Below are 16,375 nucleotides of genomic sequence, written 5' to 3' on the forward strand. Positions count from 1 at the left end.
TTGCTTTGGAATGCATATTTCAGGGATGCTCCAGTCAAAAGTAAATGAAAGGAGAGGGCTTTTTCTCACGCATGAAGTAGTCCGGGAATAAGGTGGATTTGGGAGTGCAACCAGTATTCTGTTCCGTCATAGATAATGGAGAAGATCCGAAACCGACCACCGGAATAAACTGACACAGTGTTCAAAGTGTCTCGGTCAGCAGGACTTGACAAAATGGCCCAGTCAATGCTTGAACTGGAGAAGAGAAAGCACAAATTAGACAGCAACTTTACCATGCAACAGGTTAAATAACTGGGAGCAGGGATTCGAATATTAGGAGATTTGAGCCATGCTTTGATGAAAGGGAATATGCATATGAGGTCAGTCTTTGAGGGAACCAAATATGAGCTGGAACAATACTGATCGCTTTCCTGAGAAGAAAGAGGGTGGTGGTCTCAAACTCCTCACACACCAATGGCTTAAACACACTTGCATCTTACACAGGGAAACATGAAACTGGCGGTATGGACATTAACTATATGAGATTTATTGGAACTCGACCTGGTAGAGAACGTGGTGGAGTTACAAATATGGTCCTGCCGAGGGATTGAGCTATGAGAGATGAAATCCTCACCAGGCCGTTATGAAGGGAAGCGCTTGTCTTATTTTTTGTTCTATTTATTTATTTTCTTACAAAATAGCAAGGTCAAGGAGCACCATATGCAGAATTCGGTTCCATTTATCACAATGTACAGATACATCCCGAAGTTGTTAATGACAAAGGAAATTACAAGGGCCAAACCCTGGAAGCTCTTATTTGACTCAATGCAGAATCTAATTTCCAGATGTCAGTCAGGCTGTGCAAATGAGAAAGATTGAGCTGGAGCCCGCAAGGTAGACTTTCTGTGATTCGTTAAAACGTTGGGAATTTTAGACCCGACCAAATTAAAGATGTCTCACTGAGGGAATGTAGACACCAACCCCCTTCCCTCCCCCCGGGTTCCGTTTTAGATTGCCCTAGTGGCCCTGCTATAGAAGACGCACATGTTTAATATGCATTGTAATTACTTCGAATGGTGTAAGAAGAGTAGCCCTGCGGAAACAGTGGAATACTGGGAAAATTAATGATGGACTGAGATGCGGTCCCAACTCTTTACCAGTAGCAATGATTAATTAAAGTATTTCACCCCCCACCTTTTTCTTTTCCTTACTAAGAAGAGATGCAGCTGCCATGAAATATAGTTTATTTTGCCTCGAGAGGTGAGGAAACTAAGGACGTTTGATCCAGTTGTACAAATTTATATTACAGTATTAAAAATATACATATAAAAAACAAAATAGTGTCAGTGCACAGGCAATGTTTTTGTTATTAGGGTACATGTTTTTCATCTGCGTACGAGTGTTCTTGGCTCTAGCATGCATCGAAGTTATTTAGTGTGCATGAGTTTAATTGAATTTAATGAATATATCCATGATAGGGAAGTGGTGCTACCGGTCTTACATGTAAAGAAGAGAATAAGTAGGCATTAAACCTTTATTGTACATTCTTGACTTTTTATTTTCAACCATCACATAATCCCAGGAAATGTTATGAAATCCAAGGCTGCTGATTTATTTGAAAAAACAGTTTCCGTTCATGGTTATGTCTATTGGATTCGTCGGAACAGTTAGACAAGCCATTTTATGATTTTCATTTTTTTTATTTATTGATATCATGTCATGCAGGTTAAAGATTTTTCGGCTGATACCCTTCTTCAGCAACATGACCATTTGGACACAGCTCTAGACAGTTGCTATTGTGGCGATACCATTGTCATTTTCCCAGGAGAATATCAGGCTGTGGGCCTTGCTTTATTAACTGATGACATTACCGTTAAAGGTTAGTACTGAACGCCTAACTTTATTCATGTTACGTAATGAAGGAACATTTTTTGGAATTTTTTTGATACCTATTTGGAAAATATTTTAAGGTTGTGCCTCCTGAAGGAGCCAAGCCTATCAGTTGTGAAGGATCGTTATCATCTGGGATTGATAGTGATATTGAAATGTACACTGACAGCGCAGGCACATTTCTGCATTTCACTTCTTAGATAGACTTGGATAGTCCTTCCTTTGTACGGAATCCTAGAACGCATTATAATACATGTAGAAATGCTATGAAATGCAGAAGAAAACTGCTCCTGTGAAACGAAAAAAATTCCAAATTTGTTTGCTTTACTTCAGAAAATTACCATATAAAGATTTAAAGCAATTTAAAAAGAAACTTACAACAAAATCCGGAACTTTGCCACTGGTATTTAAAGGAAAACTTAAAAATGATAAATAGTCACCCGTACGGCAATGGGAATCTGAAATCTCTCACTACATGTTTTAGGTGCCAGCTGCTTCTAAATGTAATCATGTATTGTACTTTTAGTTGCTTTAGTTGTTTTCACGTGGCTTATTTGAGTAGGAGTTCTGAATAATTGTGACTAAGTAGCCTCTTTCTAGCATAGTAACCCCTATTTTTGGCCTGTTTGTCAGTGTGTTTTTACTGTCTCACTGGGACCCCAGTGCCCATAGTTTGTGGCCTACATGTCAGTATGCTTTACTGTTTTGTCACTGTGCTTGACTGTGTCACTGGAGTCCTGCTAACCAGAACTCCAGTGCTTATGCCCGCTCTCATTCCAAATTTGTACTTACATACTGGTAACCCAGTATTCCACTTCCAAATTGGCGTACTGGAGTGTCCCTGGGTTCTGCCATCTTGTTTTCAGGATGGTCAGGGAACTCTGGGAGCATCTGAGTGGCCAGTGCCAGCAGGTGACTTTAGAGACCCCTCCTGATAGGTCCATACCTGGTTAGGTGACCAGTCCCCCTCTGAGGGCTATTTAGGGTCTCTCCTGTGGTTGTTTCCTCAGATTTGGATTGCAAGACTCCAGCAGGAATCCTCTGCATCCTTTACTTCAGATTCTACCTTCGGATCAACAGTAGGACTGCTCCAGGAACTCTACAACTGCAACAAATTCTCCAAGAAGGCTACTGCAACTCTGGAACTTCAGCTCCTGCCTGCAGCTGCAACAGTTTGCAGGTTGTGCACGCTCCGAGGACTGCCTGTCTTCATCCTGCACCAGAAGAACCGAAGGAATCTCCCATGGAGTGATGAAGACACTTCCCTGCATCAGCAGGTACCTCTCTGCAGCAACGACTGGTACTCTGGGTCCCCTCTCCCGACGACGAGCGTGGATCCTGGAACACAGGTCATGGACTAAAGTGACCCTGACTGTCCAAAGGTCCAGCTGTCCAAATTTGTTGGAGATAAGAGCTTGCCTCCCCGTGCCAGACAGTACTCCTGTGCACCAAGTGTTTTGCAGCTCCTTGGGCTTCTGTGCACTTCTCCAGAAAATCTTTCATGCACAGCGCAGCCCAGGTCCCCAGCACTCTATCCTGCGACGCTCAGCTCCGTGAGTTGTTCCCTGGCGGCGTGGAATCCCTTTGTGTAGTGCTGCGATGACTGCCATTTGCAAATCGTTTGTCCCCGTGCTGTGGGACTCCTGTGCATGCTGCCTGATCTTCTGAGGGCTCCCTAAGTTGCTGAGAGCCCCCTCTGTCTCCCCTTCCTGGGTAGAGTCGACCTGGTCCTTCCAGGGCCCCCGCAACACATTTTTTTCACGAAATGCATCTTTTGCATTTGCCAAGGCTTGTTGGCGGAATCCCACGACGCAAACCAGACTGCATTCATCCATCTGGCGTGGGACATCTTCTGCACCAACCAGGAACCTGCATCTATCTTCTTTGGTGCAATACTGACTGTGTCTTCTCACTGGTGGTTCTCCTTTTGCACCTTCATCCGGGTTAGCAGGGACTCCTGTTCTCCCTGGACTCTTGAGTGTTTCTTGGGCTCGGTCTTCTTCTTCCAGAGGTCTTTGGGTCCCAGAATCCATCATTGATGTCTTGCAGTCTCTTCTGGTTCTTGCACTGTCTTCTACCACGACTTCTAGTGTGTTTTAGGAAACTTGCTGTGTTTTACTCCTGCTTTCCTGGGCTCTGGGGTAGGATATTTTACTTACCTTTGGTGTTTTCTTACACACCCAGCGCCCCTCTACACTTGTCTACCCAGGAAACCGACTTTCACATTCCACTATTTTAGTATATGGTTTGTGTCCCCCCTAGGCCCACTGCAACCTGTTGTGATTTTCACTATTTACACTATTTTGTGACTGTTTACTTACCTGATTTTGGTTACTAGTGTATATTTTGTGCAGAATACTTACCTCCTAAGGGAGTGTAGCCTCTAAGATATTTTTGGCATTGTGCCACTAAAATAAAGTACCTTTATTTTTGGTAACACTGAGTACTGTCTTTCTTGTGTGTAAGTACTGTGTGACTACAGTGGTATCGCAAGAGCTTTGCATGTCTCCTAGTTCAGCCTGGGCTGCTCTGTCTACAGCCACCCCTAGACAGCCTGGCTTCTAGACACTGACTACATTTCACAAATAAGCGATAACTGGACCTTTGTAGGTACCTTTGTACCCACTATAAACCAGGCCAGCCTCCTACAACAGTAGGCGCCACAGTTTTTCACACTTAAATAATTATAGCCCTCATTACGACCCTGACGGACGGTGCAATGATGTCGGTAAGACCGCAAACAGGCTGGTGGTCATTACCGCCCAATTATGACATTGGCAGTTTGGCATATGCCAAACTGCCAATGTACTGCACCGTCCGCCACAGCGGTAACGACTGACAGGCTGGAGACAACCTTCTCCAGCTCGGCGCCACTAGTCCGCCGGCAGTATCAGGACCCCGCATACTGCCATGGATTTTGTTGGGTTTTGAACCGCCACAAAATCCATGGCGGTAGGCACTATCAGTGCCAGGGAATTTGTTCCCTGGCACTGATTGGGGTCTCCTCCTCCACCCTCCCCCTCCCCTGAGTCCACCTCCAACACCCAACACCCCCCAAAGTTAGTAGGACCCCCTCCCCGACCCCCATAGACCCCCCAAACATACCCCCCACACCCCCTTCACGCACGCTCACACACATACACACGCACATACATGCACACATGCACACATACATACACGTAAAATTTCCCCTACACACATTACACCTCCTGCATACATACACACACTCACACACCCCTCTACACACTCACACGCACAACCCCCATGCATGCACACACCACACAACACCCCCCCCCACTCCCCTCCCCTAACAGACCTTACCTGTTTCGTGATGCTCTGGGAGGGGACAGGATCTATGGGAGCTGCTCCGCCGCCAGCACCCCGTCACCAGAACAGCGCCACACCGAATACTGAGACTTAATTCGGTGGGCGGTGTTCTGATGACGTGGCGGTGAAGGTGGAGCAGCCTTCACTACACCGCCAGTATGGCTGCTGGCGGCTCTGCGTCCAAAAAAGGGCAGAGGGTCGCCAGCAGTCATAATATGGTTGGCGGAAGACCACCAACACTGGCGGTCTTCGGCCCGGCGGAACCTTGGCGGTCTGTGAAAAATGTGAAATGAGGGCCTTTTTCTTTCCTCATTTACTCTACATCTTTCGGAGATAAAGCAGAAGTCAAGTTATTATTCAACCATGTAATTTTTTAGTCGGGCGTGTGGCCGTATGCCTTTTCTTTTTGTGAAGTGCCCTTGCTGTGACTAAAACAGAGGCCACAAATGACTCTACGGTCTCAATCGTCTTCTTCCCAGAATTACATTGTAAAGAGAGATGTATATTCTTCAAACATATGTCCAAAATAGTGAATGACAGAGAGCAGGGCGTGGCTGAACTACCCAAGATGGCGGACGAGTTGCTGTAGTGCTCCACCACAGAGCCTGACAGATTGTCACTAATCCTAGCTGGGGTCCGCTGGGGAGGCAACAGCCATTCCCCAAGAGCTGAGAGCGTCCTGACAGTGCACAGTGAGAATGCACTCAGAAGGCCCCAGGGGAGGCGTGCTGCGCCAGGACCCACTTCCAAGACTCATGCTGGGCCCCCGTGAGGCGAGGGAAACAGAGCACACAGCAAACTGGATGGAGCGCCCCCCTGTCCACAAATCAAGATCCCAAAGGGGACCACTCACAACTCCACTTCCACTGTGGCTGCAGACGTCTCCTGATAGTGAATAGGCCGCCTTCCCACTTCAGTGCCTGGATTTGTGTGCCCTGGGAGGTACAGGCAAAGAATAAGCTCACCTCCTCCAATGACGGGCCTAAGACTCACTCAACCAGTACATAGGGGAGGCTCTCTGGCCCTCCAAAACATACCAGCATCTACACGGCAGCTAAAGAGACACCCAAGGAGCCATCTCTACTACCAAGTCCCAGGTAGGCCCTGGGAGGAATTTTCCCACAGAGTGTGACCTTGACCAAGGCCTGCTGTGGGGAAGAGGTCGGCCCTCCTCCTCATCCCCTTCTCGAGAGCTTCACTGCCATTGCCTCAAGCTTCCCTATATCTGGTGAGGTGAGTGGGCGACAGACAGAAAGATCCTCACCAGCAATAGCTTATTCCTCCTGGGCAGCGCACACCCATACCCTGCGCGCCCTCTCTTCCACCCGCCCCACACCCGAACGACATCACATTCAGGACGCAGGGGGGATCGGTTGTGTAGCGGGCATGGCTTCAGCTGGTGATTTGGCACCTACAAAGTTAACTACAAGGACCCGCTAAACTACTACAATAACCACTCCTTCCTCCCCATCTATGAGAGAGAGGCGCAGAACATCCTGCACTGCCACCCTGAGCACCCCACCTACCGGCTGGCTGGGAGAAACAATAACAGTGCCACAGTGGGAGAGACGCTTGAACGGCCACCTTCACTCTTCAAACAGGGGCCATTGACAACTAGGCTTCCCTTACACTAGCAACAAACCAGGAACTGCTGAACACAGCACCGTAACTCATCCACCATGCCCTCACTCAAGACACCTGCTGCAATCCTCACAAAAAATCCCTACAATTGAGTGAAGCCCCCCACCACTCCTCCATCAGCAGCCTTGCTCTGCACTCGCTCCTCAAGTCCTGCCGACATCTCCACACATAAACTCCCCAACATATATATATAATATATATATATATATATATATATATATATATATATATATATATATATATATATATATATATATATATATATATATATATATATATATATATTTACACATGGAGAAAATGGGCAGACTCCTCTCCAGCCCAACTGCACCCCCTCAACCCGTGCTGGACCTGCTGTCCACGATTCCAGATACCCATCAGTCAGCAGGCGCACTCTCTGACTCCATCAAACTGGACGAGTATTAGCAGCAATAGAACATTCCTGAGCCACCATGGATGCTCTGTTTGGCTCCTTAGCGGTGGAGATTAGTTTCCTGCTGGATGACTACCGGATACTTGCAGACAAGGTAGTGGAGAGCGAAAGGCTATTGCAACCCATCACAACGGATCACCAGGCAGCAATACAATACCTACGCAGTCAAGTCCGACACCTCAGGACCAGAACAGATTACTTGAAGGGACGCTTTCAGAGGGGCAATATTTGCATCCTTGGCATACCAGAAGGGATCGAAGGCTCACACCCCTTGGCCTATTTGGAAAACTGGTTCAAGACTTTTACACCTGATGCAGAGCTCTCACCCTTTTATTAAATTGAGAGGGCCCACTGGGCCACGGCGCGGCAGCATCCCCCAGGGAACTCCCCTCGCTCAATGCTAGCCAAGCTACTCACTTCAAGGACTGAGATACAATCCTCCGGGTCGCTAGACGGGCAGGACCCCTGTGATTGAGGATAAGGTGATCATGATATTTCCCAACTACACCCAAGCGGTCCAGCCACAGTGTTCCTCCTTATTGGAATTGAAACAGAAACTCCGCCACTTAGGCGTACAGTACTCCTTGCTTTTTTAAGCACCCCTTAAAATATTATCTGAAGGTACCACTTAGTTCTTCACTGACCCGAAAGATGCAGGGAACTGGGCAGACCAGCACTAGGGGGGCAAGCCGCGCTGGCGTGACAAACCTACATCGTAAACCCTTAATAGCCAAAGCTGTCGTCATGGGAAACTGCAAAAGAGGACAGCCTCTTTCCCAGTGACCACATCCCAGACAAACTTGGAGCAAATCATCATGGCTCGCAGACAAGCCCTACAGACTGCAGCCAACCTTGGTCTTAATATGCAACCCAGTTCCACACCTCTTCTCTTCTGATGAAGACACCAACTCATCAAAAGGCTCTTAGAGACTCACAGCCCCCCATTAGTCACACCGCAAACAGCAGACACTCTCATTTAACCCTTCACACTACAGAGCACTGCGTCACTAAGGGTGACCCGTCACAGAGATCTCCCCTTAACAAGCTCCTGTGTAACCAGCGTGCGGCAAAGCACCACTGCCTGAGAATTGAACATATCCATGAGCTACCAGAGCCCTGCTCATGACTTCCACCACATACTCATTACTAGTTGCAACAAGCATGAACATTGGAAGGCCAGTGGGAAAAATTATCCTAGGCACAATCCACTCCAACCCCCCAGGGAACCCCAACTACTGTTTCTCCTACACGAGACAGGCCAGACGGTTACTCCTTTTCGATCATAAGCACCAAACTCACCCCCTCCCACCTCCCCTGCATACTGCAGTAGAGTTTCAGTAAAAATATTGAGTTTGGGCACACAACCCGTTGTGATGGGCCTTCTTGTATTAGACCCATAGTTCTCCCCAGTTCTCGAAACTTCCTTGACGCACCCTTCTCTCTACAACACCCACTATTGGGTGCCTGTACGAAGAATTGCCAGCTGGGTGGGATTTGACAAAACTACCCAAGTACTACCCTATTGGGATACCTCGCTTTACCCACCTAAACGCTACCACTATTCACCACCATGACTTTTGTAACAGATAGCTGGCTCCTTATGCTTAATGTTTGCAGCATTCACACAACCCACAAACGTTATGCGATCTACTGTTATGTCAAACGACAGCGGGCACAGGTAGCACTTTTACAAGAGACACATATCTCTACTGGCAAACTGGACCACCTGCTCAAGCGTTAGAGGGAACACATCTACGCCAAACATACTCAGCATTTGCCAGGGGCGCCCTTATATTTATCCAGCCCAAAGGTCTGTCCCAAGAAATTGACAGTGAAGGCTGTTACGTCCTCATCGAGGGACGACTCAATGGCCAACGACTCCTCGTAGGGAGAGTTTATTCCCCAAAGGTTGACCTAGGGGCTTTCTTGGTCAGCAATACTGTGAGAAAGTAGCCTCTTTCTAGCCTTGTTACCCCCACTTTTGGCCTGTTTGTGAGTGAATGTCAGGGTGTTTTCACTGTCTCACTGGGATCCTGCTAGCCAGGGCCCAGTGCTCATAGTGAAAACCCTATGTTTTCAGTATGTTTGTTATGTGTCACTGGGACCCTGCTAGTCATGACCCCAGTGCTCATAAGTTTGTGGCCTATATGTATGTGTTCCCTGTGTGGTGCCTAACTGTCTCACTGAGGCTCTGCTAACCAGAACCTCAGTGGTTATGCTCTCTCATTTCTTTCAAATTGTCACTAACAGGCTAGTGACCAATTTTACCAATTTACATTGGCATACTGGAACACCCTTATAATTCCCTAGTATATGGTACTGAGGTACCCAGGGTATTGGGGTTCCAGGAGATCCCTATGGGCTGCAGCATTTCTTTTGCCACCCATAGGGAGCTCTGACAATTCTTACACAGGCCTGCCAGTGCAGCCTGAGTGAAATAACGTCCACGTTATTTCACAGCCATTTTACACTGCACTTAAGTAACTTATAAGTCACCTATATGTCTAACCTTTACCTGGTAAAGGTCAGGTGCAAAGTTACTTAGTGTGAGGGCACCCTGGCACTAGCCAAGGTGCCCCCACATTGTTCAGGGCAAATTCCCCGGACTTTGTGAGTGCGGGGACACCATTACATGCGTGCACTACATATAGGTCACTACCTATATGTAGCTTCACAATGGTAACTCCGAATATGGCCATGTAATATGTCTATGATCATGGAATTGCCCCCTCTATGCCATCCTGGCATAGTTGGCACAATCCCATGATCCCAGTGGTTTGTAGCACAGACCCTGGTACTGCCAAACTGCCTTTCCCGGGGTTTCACTGCAGCTGCTGCTGCTGCCAACCCCTCAGACAGGCATCTGCCCTCCTGGGGTCCAGCCAGGCCTGGCCCAGGATGGCAGAACAAAGGACTTCCTCTGAGAGAGGGTGTTACACCCCCTCCCTTTGGAAAATGGTGGGAAGGCAGGGGAGGAGTAGCCTCCCCCAGCCTCTGGAAATGCTTTCATGGGCACATTTGGTGCCCATTTCTGCATAAGCCAGTCTACACCGGTTCAGGGACCCCTTAGCCCTGCTCTGGTGCGAAACTGGACAAAGGAAAGGGGAGTGACCACTCCCCTGACCTGTACCTCCCCTGGGAGGTGCCCAGAGCTCCTCCAGTGTGCTCCAGATCTCTGCCATCTTGGAAACAGAGGTGCTGCTGGCACACTGGACTGCTCTGAGTGGCCAGTGCCACCAGGTGACGTCAGAGACTCCTCCTGATAGGCTCCTTCAGGTGTTGCTAGCCTATCCTCTCTCCTAGGTTGCCAAACCCTCTTTTCTGGCTATTTAGGGTCTCTGTCTCTTGGGATTCCTTAGATAACGAATGCAAGAGCTCATCCGAGTTCCTCTGCATCTCTCTCTTCACCTTCTGCCAAGGAATCGACTGCTGACCGCGCTGGAAGCCTGCAAAACTGCAACATAGTAGCAAAGACGACTACTGCAACTCTGTAACGCTGATCCTGCCGCCTTCTCAACTGTTTTCCTGGTGGTGCATGCTGTGGGGGTAGTCTGCCTCCTCTCTGCACTAGAAGCTCCGAAGAAATCTCCCGTGGGTCGACGGAATCGTCCCCCTGCAACCGCAGGCACCAAAGAACTGCATCACCGGTACCTTGGGTCTCCTCTCAGCACGACGAGCGAGGTCCCTTGAATCCAGCAACTCTGTCCAAGTGACTCCCACAGTCCAGTGACTCTTCAGTCCAAGTTTGGTGGAGGTAAGTCCTTGCCTCCCCACGCCAGACTGCATTGCTGGAAACCGCGACTTTTGCAGCTACTCCGGCCTCCGTGCACTTCCGGCGGAAATCCTTTGTGCACAGTCCAGCCTGGGTCCACGGCACTCTAACCTGCATTGCACGACCTCCTAAGTTGTTCTCCGGCGACGTGGGACTCCTTTGTGCGACTTCGGGTGAGCACCGTTTCACGCATCCTCGTAGTGCCTGTTTCTGGCACTTCTCCGGGTGCTGCCTGCTGCTGAGAGGGCTCCTTGTCTTGCTCGACGCCCCCTCTGTCCCCTGACGCAATTTGCAACATCCTGGTCCCTCCTGGGCCACAGCAGCATCCAAAAACCCTTACCGCACGATTTGCAGCTAGCAAGGCTTGTTGGCGGTCTTTCGGCGGGAAAACACTTCTGCAACACTCTCCACGGCGTGAGAGATCCGTCCTCCAAAGGGGAAGTCTCTAGCCCTTGTCGTTCTTGCAGAAACCTACGCTTCTACTGTCCAGTAGCAGCATCTTTGCACCCACAGCTGGCATTTCCTGGGCATCTGCCCATCTCCGACTTGCTTGTGACTTTTGGACTTGGTCCCCTTGTTCCACAGGTACCCTCGACTGGAAATCCATCGTTGTTGCATTGTTGGTTTGTGTCTTTCCTGCAGAATTCCCCTATCACGACTTCTATGTCCTTTGGGGAACTTTAGTGCACTTTGCACTCACTTTTCAGGGTCTTGGGGTGGGCTATTTTTCTAACCCTTACTATTTTCTAATAGTCCCAGCGACCCTCTACAAGGTCACATAGGTTTGGGGTCCATTCGTTGTTCGCATTCCACTTTTGGAGTATATGGTTTGTGTTGCCCCTATCCCTATGTGTCTCCATTGCATCCTATTGTAACTATACATTGCTTGCACTGTTTGCTAATACTATTACTGCATATTTTGGTATTGTGTACATATATCTTGTGTATATTTGCTATCCTCATACTGAGGGTACTCACTGAGATACTTTTGGCATATTGTCATAAAAATAAAGTACCTTTATTTTTAGTATATCTGTGTATTGTGTTTTCTTATGATATTGTGCATATGACACTAAGTGGTACTGTAGGAGTTTCACTCGTCTCCTAGTTCAGCCTAAGCTGCTCTGCTAAGCTACCATTATCTATCAGCCTATGCTGCTAGACACCCCATACACTAATAAGGGATAACTGGGCCTGGTGCAAGGTGCAAGTACCCCTAGGTACTCACTACAAGCCAGTCCAGCCTCCTACATTGGTTGTGCAGCGGTGGGATAAGTGCTTTGAGACTACTTACCACTCTTGTCATTGTACTTTTCATAAGAGAAAAATATACAAAACAAGTTCAGTGTATGTACACATAACTAAAAAGTTTTGCATTTCCTCTTTTCACTCTTTTCTAAAGTGCTGAAAAGTACTTCTAAACTTTCTAAAAGTTCTTAAAAGTTTAAAAAGTTTTTTTTCCCTGTCTTTCTAAAAGCTCTAAAAACTTTTTTATCACTTTTTCTGTCACTTAAACTCTTTCTAAAATGTCTGGCACAGGCCAAAATGTTGATCTGTCCAAACTTGCATATGACCACCTTAGCTGGAAAGGAGCAAGGAGTCTCTGTGTAGAAAGAGGTTTGAGTGTAGGGAAGAATCCTTCCTTGGAATTGTTGCTTAACATGCTTAGAGAACATGATAAGGCCACAAGGGCCCCATCTGTTGAAAAAGTAGCTAATGGTTCCCAATCTGATCCAGGGACTCCCCTAGAAAAAGATTCAGGAAAGAAACTTCCTAGCCTGCCCATTACTAGACAGTCTAGCATAGTTGGTACTGATGTAGAGTCACACCATACAGATAGTGTTGTCTCACATCATAGCAAGAGCATTCATTCTCACCACAGTAGAACTGATGTTTCTGTTAACCAAGCTGTTAGGGTGCCCTCTGTAAGGGACAGGTCTCCTTCTGTCCATTCTCACCATACTTCTGTTTCAAGACATGTCCCTCCCACCCACCCTGATGACAGATTGTTAGAAAGGGAGCTCAATAGATTGAGAGTGGAACAAACCAGACTGAAGCTCAAGAAGCAACAGCTGGATTTGGATAGACAGTCCTTAGAAGTAGAGAAGGAGAGACAGAAACTGGGTTTAGAAACCCATGGTGGCAGCAGCAGTATTCCCAATAGTCATCCAGCAAAAGAGCATGATTCTAGGAATCTGCACAAGATAGTTCCCCCTTATAAGGAGGGGGATGACATTAACAAGTGGTTTGCTGCACTTGAGAGGGCCTGTGTTGTACAGGATGTCCCTCAAAGGCAGTGGGCTGCTATCCTATGGCTATCATTTAGTGGAAAGGGTAGGGATAGGCTCCTTACTGTGAAAGAAAGTGATGCCAATAATTTTACAGTTCTTAAGAATGCACTCCTGGATGGTTATGGCTTAACCACTGAACAATACAGGATAAAGTTCAGAGAGACCAAAAAGGAGTCTTCACAAGACTGGGTTGATTTCATTGACCATTCAGTGAAGGCCTTGGAGGGGTGGTTACATGGCAGTAAAGTTACTGATTATGAAAGCCTGTATAACACAATCCTGAGAGAGCATATACTTAATAATTGTGTGTCTGATTTGTTGCACCAGTACCTGGTAGACTCTGATCTGACCTCTCCCCAAGAATTGGGAAAGAAGGCAGACAAATGGGTCAGAACAAGGGTGAACAGAAAAGTTCATACAGGGGGTGACAAAGATGGCAATAAGAAGAAAGATGGTGAAAAATCTCAAGATAAGCATGGGGATAAGGGTAAAACCAAAGATCCCACTTCAAATCTTAAACACTCTTCAGAGGGTGGCGATAAAACAAATTCTTCCTCTTCTTCTCGACCTGCACACATTAAAAAGCCTTGGTGCTTTGTGTGTAAAAACAGAGGCCATAGGCCAGGGGATAAGTCCTGTCCAGGTAAACCCCCTGAGCCTACCACCACTAATACATCAAGCTCTAGTGCCCCTAGCAGTAGTGGTACTAGTGGTGGGACTGCTGGCAACAGTCAAGTTAAGGGTGTAGTTGGGTTCACTTATGGGTCCATAGTAGAAACTGGGGTAGTCAGTCCCAAGACAGTTTCTGTCACACCTAGTGGCATTGGCCTTGTCACACTGGCTGCTTGTCCCCTTACAATGGATAAGTACAGGCAGACAGTTTCAATAAATGGTGTTGAGGCCTTGGCCTACAGGGACACAGGTGCCAGTATCACTTTGGTGACTGAAAACCTAGTGCACCCTGATCAACACATCATTGGACAACAGTATAAGATTATTGATGTCCATAACTCCACTAAGTTTCTTCCCTTAGCTATAATTCAGTTTAGTTGGGGTGGAGTTACTGGCCCTAAGCAGGTGGTGGTATCACCTAGCTTACCTGTAGACTGTCTCTTAGGTAATGACCTAGAGGCCTCAGGTTGGGCTGATGTAGAGTTTTATGCCCATGCAGCCATGCTGGGCATCCCTGAGGAATTGTTCCCTCTCATTTCAACTGAAATGAAAAAGCAAAGGAGAGAAGGCCTGAAAACTCAACATCAACAGGTAAAATGGGTATCACAGTATCCCCTAATCAACAGGTAAAAAGGGTATCACAGTATCCCCTAACCACCCTACCATTCAGGATACCATTCCTGTGGTGGGAGAAACCTCTCCTGGGGTGGCACCTGTTCCAAGGGAATCATCAGCTGGCAAAGCTGGACTCCCTCAGGTTGAAGTACCTCTCTGTGGGATAACTAACATTGGTGAGAAAAAGAGCACCATTTTAGTTAACATGGAGCATCCCTCCAACCCTCCCTGAGAAACTTTAGTGCAGAAACCCTGCACTGCCTCACAACACTTAGGACAGCATCCCTGCCATAGTGTGGAGCTCATAGGACAGCATCCCTGCCCTGCTCCAACTCAAGAGAAACAGCATCCCTGTTCTCTCTTCCAGCCATATGGACAAAGTTTTTGCCCAGCTATGGCTTTTCTGAGACAGCATCCCTGTCTGGCATTTCCATCACTACAAATAGGTTCAGTGGACAATTCCCACTGCTCTAAACTAAAACTTACTGATAGAAACTCTGAAAATACATCTTCACATTGTTGCTTAGCTCTTAGCTAAAAAACTTCAAACAGGGTGGTTTACATCCCCACAGGGAAGTAACCATATAGTGGATGATAAAGGGAGTAACCAGTCTATTGCAGAGCTACTCTCTACTTATCACCACTTAGACAATAAAGTCTCAACTGGCCAAGGTTAGCCTTATTGTCCTTCGTTTGGGGGGGGGGGGGTTGTGTGAGAAAGTAGCCTCTTTCTAGCCTTGTTACCCCCACTTTTGGCCTGTTTGTGAGTGTATGTCAGGGTGTTTTCACTGTCTCACTGGGATCCTGCTAGCCAGGGCCCCGTGCTCATAGTGAAAACCCTATGTTTTCAGTATGTTTGTTATGTGTCACTGGGACCCTGCTAGTCAGGACCCCAGTGCTCATAAGTTTGTGGCCTATATGTATGTGTTCCCTGTGTGGTGCCTAACTGTCTCACTGAGGCTCTGCTAACCAGAACCTCAGTGGTTATGCTCTCTCATTTCTTTCAAATTGTCACTAACAGGCTAGTGACCAATTTTACCAATTTACATTGGCATACTGGAACACCCTTAGAATTCCCTAGTATATGGTACTGAGGTACCCAGGGTATTGGGGTTCCAGGAGATCCCTATGGGCTGCAGCATTTCTTTTGCCACCCATAGGGAGCTCTGACAATTCTTACACAGGCCTGCCAGTGCAGCCTGAGTGAAATAATGTCCACGTTATTTCACAGCCATTTTACACTGCACTTAAGTAACTTATAAGTCACCTATATGTCTAACCTTTACCTGGTAAAGGTTAGGTGCAAAGTTACTTAGTGTGAGGGCACCCTGGCACTAGCCAAGGTGCCCCCACATTGTTCAGGGCAAATTCCCCGGACTTTGTGAGTGCGGGGACACCATTACATGCGTGCACTACATATAGGTCACTACCTATATGTAGCTTCACAATGGTAACTCCGAATATGGCCATGTAATATGTCTATGATCATGGAATTGCCCCCTCTATGCCATCCTGGCATAGTTGGCACAATCCCATGATCCCAGTGGTCTGTAGCACAGACCCTGGTACTGCCAAACTGCCTTTCCCGGGGTTTCACTGCAGCTGCTGCTGCTGCCAACCCCTCAGACAGGCATCTGCCCTCCTGGGGTCCAGCCAGGCCTGGCCCAGGATGGCAGAACAAAGGACTTCCTCTGAGAGAGGGTGTTACACCCTCTCCCTTTGGAAAATGGTGTGAAGGCAGGGGAGGAGTAGCCT

General features: G+C 47.5%; 1 protein-coding gene across 1 annotated transcript in view; it reads left to right on the top strand.

Annotated features, from left to right (window-relative positions):
* The window catches only part of SHCBP1L (SHC binding and spindle associated 1 like), a 1,202,144-nt gene that overhangs the window by 901,760 nt on the left and 284,009 nt on the right, over positions 1-16,375 (top strand). The window contains exon 7 of the mRNA XM_069233348.1: positions 1,705-1,858. Within this exon, the coding sequence (XP_069089449.1) occupies positions 1,705-1,858 (154 nt within the window). The remainder of the gene's footprint in view (positions 1-1,704; positions 1,859-16,375) is intronic.

The sequence above is a fragment of the Pleurodeles waltl genome, chromosome 4_2 (genome assembly GCF_031143425.1).
Source record: "Pleurodeles waltl isolate 20211129_DDA chromosome 4_2, aPleWal1.hap1.20221129, whole genome shotgun sequence".
NCBI classification, from domain to species: domain Eukaryota; kingdom Metazoa; phylum Chordata; class Amphibia; order Caudata; family Salamandridae; genus Pleurodeles; species Pleurodeles waltl.